General features: G+C 25.4%; 1 protein-coding gene across 1 annotated transcript; it reads right to left on the reverse strand.

Annotated features, from left to right (window-relative positions):
• Positions 1-892: 892 nt before the first annotated feature.
• On the reverse strand, positions 893-2,322 carry PGO_010050 (variable surface protein; the record flags this gene model as incomplete). Its single annotated transcript, XM_028685651.1, has 3 exons — positions 893-1,102; positions 1,232-2,161; positions 2,287-2,322. The coding sequence occupies 3 exons, from the start codon at positions 2,320-2,322 to the stop codon at positions 893-895; spliced, it is 1,176 nt and encodes a 391-aa protein (XP_028541452.1).
• Between the last annotated feature and the right edge of the window lie 1,538 nt (positions 2,323-3,860).

Below are 3,860 nucleotides of genomic sequence, written 5' to 3' on the forward strand. Positions count from 1 at the left end.
CCCGTAGCATCATGAGTAGTAAGAAATGACCTATTAACTGTTTTTTTGATAAACCTTATATTACAATCGTTAAATATTAAAAATGCAAAATATACACATGTGCAATATATATATTCTTAAAATTGAAAAAAATGAAAATAAAATATATTTTTTTTTTTTGTTATTGTTAAATAAAAATTACAGATCAAATGTGAACAATTCTATTTTTATCATTTTGCTACTCATATGTCATTCTATGAGATTACAGCCGTGCATAAAATAGGCAAATTTATATACTCATTTTCTATTTTTCACGTTTTTCCTCCAACTCAATTTTGTGTTTTTTCATTTCATGACACCCCTTTTCTTACAAAACAAAATCCTTACTTCGTCAAACAGAAAATGTAACAGCTTCATTGCAATCATTTAAAATCTTTAAAAAATGCATTAAAATTATTATCATTTAAATTTCGCATTAAGATAATTCCTTTGCGAAATGTACATTTATTAAACTCTAATGTGTGTCCTAAATATTAATAATTCTACCGTCTAAGCTAGTAAAATTTGATAGTCAAAATATAATTTCAAAAAGTACACAAAAAATAGGTGACATATGTATATTACTTTTTTATTATTTTCACTTATAATGAAAAAAAAATATATATAATGATAATAAAAACAGAAGCAAATTTTGGTGCTTCAACATTTTATATACCTTTTTATTCGCTTTATTATTACAATTTACCAGCATTTTATCTCATCAAATTGGTATATGGAATTATGCTGCACATTATATGTAATTATTTACAAATAATTTATATCATTTCATTCTAATTATACCCCTATATTATATATAATCATGAACCTATTTTTTTTTTAACAACAGAAATGTATATCTATGTAAAAGAATTTTTTATTTCTCAGTATTTCCTAATTCTGGATTTTGTAAGTAATAATATCCTATGTAATTTCTCCTTGCGCCCCAATTTATATCATCATTCTCAGTATCCTGTAACGTTATATGCCTGCTCATTTTATCTTCTTTTTCAACTTCTGCTATCTCATTGAAAATTCCTTGCTTGCTTCTTCTTCTATTCTTTATCCGTGATCCAAATGGCATAAACTAATATATCAAAAAAAGAATTAAAAAAAAGACATAAATGCACCACACTAGTGTAAAACGTTTCTTAATATATATATTTACCAGAATGGTACAAGAGTGTTAATCTTTTTAGATGAAATTTTTATTAACCTTATATAAAATGAATAACAGGAGAGATACTCCTAAAATTGTCCGAAAATCTACTACAAAATTAGGAAGGCTTATTGTATATCCAAAATCTTGATAACCACTAATTGTAGATGCCGATGACTTTCCATAATGCATCATTTCGTTAAATGATACTTCTTCTGACAATACCCTCCCTGAGAATACTTCCTTCTCTGGCATCTCCTCTGACGGGCCATGCATTTCATCTTTATAGTGCCCTTCTCCTTCTGGCGCCCTTTGTGAAACTTTTGTTGCTGCTACACTTAGTTCCATTAAGGTTCTTAAGTTTGGTAACTCCTTTTTACATGATAATGCAGATGATTTAATTTGATCATATTTATGTTTAAAAAGCTTTAGTTCATCAGTATATCCATTTGAAAGCTTATGCAAAAGTTCTTTCTTAATGTTTTCATATAAATTCACACTTTCTATAATGTAACTGCAATAAGAGTCTTTATTAACCAGATTACCCTTATTAACTTCATTTAAAATATTATTAAAACTTTCAGCATAATCGTGCAACTGTTTTAATTTTAGAAAATTTTCCCTATTATACCATAACAAATTATTATACCCACATACAGGACCATCAATTTTTCTAAATATTTTATCTAAGGCCTTGTTAACCAAATCCTTTTCCATAGACATGGGAATATTTTTTCCTAAATTTTCATTTAACCAAAAGTTCAAATAGTCACAAGAGTTAGAAGGTGTTGAACCAATTATTTCTCCTATGTTATAAAATATATTTGATATGTTGTAAACTTTTGTACAAAACTTAGAAAGACTAGATTTCTCATTGTAATTATTCCTCAAAAGATCAGAACATTCTTCATACTCTGGACCTTCGTCACTGACATTATCTAATTGTCCATAGAATTTGTATAAAGGAAATTCTTTCAAAAAGGGGTACTAAAAATAAAAAATACAAATGGTATAATGCATATTATGAAGAAAAACTTTTTTTCTTTGCATTTTGAGAACATCATAATAATGAAACAAGATTATGCGCAGGAATTATCTAAATGAAAATGAACCTTTTCTACTAAAGACATGTGACTATGGTTATCCATTTTATTGAAATTTATTTATTAAGCAAGTTAAACTATTAAAACAAGTTGTTCGTATTTCTCAATATAAGTATGCTTGCATATGATCGAAAACCACGTAATAATTGAATACGCTCTTTACGCGTATATTTTTTAATTTAAAATTTTACACCAATACTTTTGACTCAGAACTGTCCTTCAAGAAATCTTATACAATTAACTTGTAAATACTACTACTAAATCTCACTTAATAAGTGTTTTATATTACGTAAAAAAATAAACAACGTAAAATATGTAGTGTATCTCTTGTAAGACATGTTGTACTCTATAAAATTATATTTTTTTAGAAAATTTTCGCATATGCAGAATTCATATATTTTCATTGATTATATTGATTCTTTGAACATTTAATGTGTTAACGTTTATAAAAATTAAGTATAAAATATGTGTTGCACTACTTATGCACTATTTAGACTCTTTTAAAAAAAATTTTTTTTACAGGCAATTACTGAAGTCTATACATATGCCGAAATTTTTTTTCTAGAATGATTTATCAATTTCTTCACACAAAAACTGTTCTATTTCAACCATTGGATACTGCTTTTATAACATTTTTTTCGCGTTACCTTTTTCGACTGAACACATAAAAACGCGAATGAAAATTTTAAAAAAATGAAGGATAAATATAATTAATGAACAAATATTACGCATAGAAATAAAACCAATTTAATTACAAATGATAATTGTATCAAGAAAAAAAAATATATATTTTTTTAATTGTAATTAAGTTGCTTGAAAAATTGTGTGTATATTAAAATTTTCATAATTTTAAAACTTACTAAAAATTGTTGATTTTCTTTTCTCCACTACATTGTTGATTGTGGAACATATCACTGTTTATTTTTTATGTTGTTAAATAGACACACATTCACACAAAATACAGAACTGTTTATTTTTACTAAAAAAAGTAGTGGAAACATTTCTAAAACCCTACGTGTGTAAAAATAGAGTTACATCTAAAAATTAAAAACAATTATTATAATGCTTCAAATTATTTTGAATTTGGTAAAGCTCATAACGCGTTTTTTTTCTACATGTTGTAATAATGAAAAAAAAAAAAAAAAAAAAAAAAAAATCTTATTTTCAATTAATATATTACTTTTGTTTTTTGTTTCTTTTTTTTAATATGTTTTCCCTTTCTGCACTTCCACATTTTTGTTTATCATAAATTCCCATAAAAAGCACTAAGATTGTTTGCATATCCATTTGATGCAAAAGATTAAATTCCCAAAGAAAATATAAGCAATATCCATAGTAAGGCAACTCGTTGTGTTTGATATTTCATCACATAAAATTGAAAACATAGTGGAACATTAATTTATTGGAGAAAAAAGTAATGCGTGCTGTTTCTTTTTCAAAATGTTTCCGTTTTATCATGACTTGTAAGAACTTTCATACACTATCTGTCTTTTCACTCATCATATTGATGTACGTATTTATACACAATTTTTTATATTTAGTTTAAGCAATTTAATAAAATACTCATATTTCCTACAATTACT

The sequence above is a fragment of the Plasmodium gonderi genome, assembly GCF_002157705.1.
Source record: "Plasmodium gonderi DNA, contig: Chr01, whole genome shotgun sequence".
NCBI lineage: Eukaryota > Apicomplexa > Aconoidasida > Haemosporida > Plasmodiidae > Plasmodium > Plasmodium gonderi.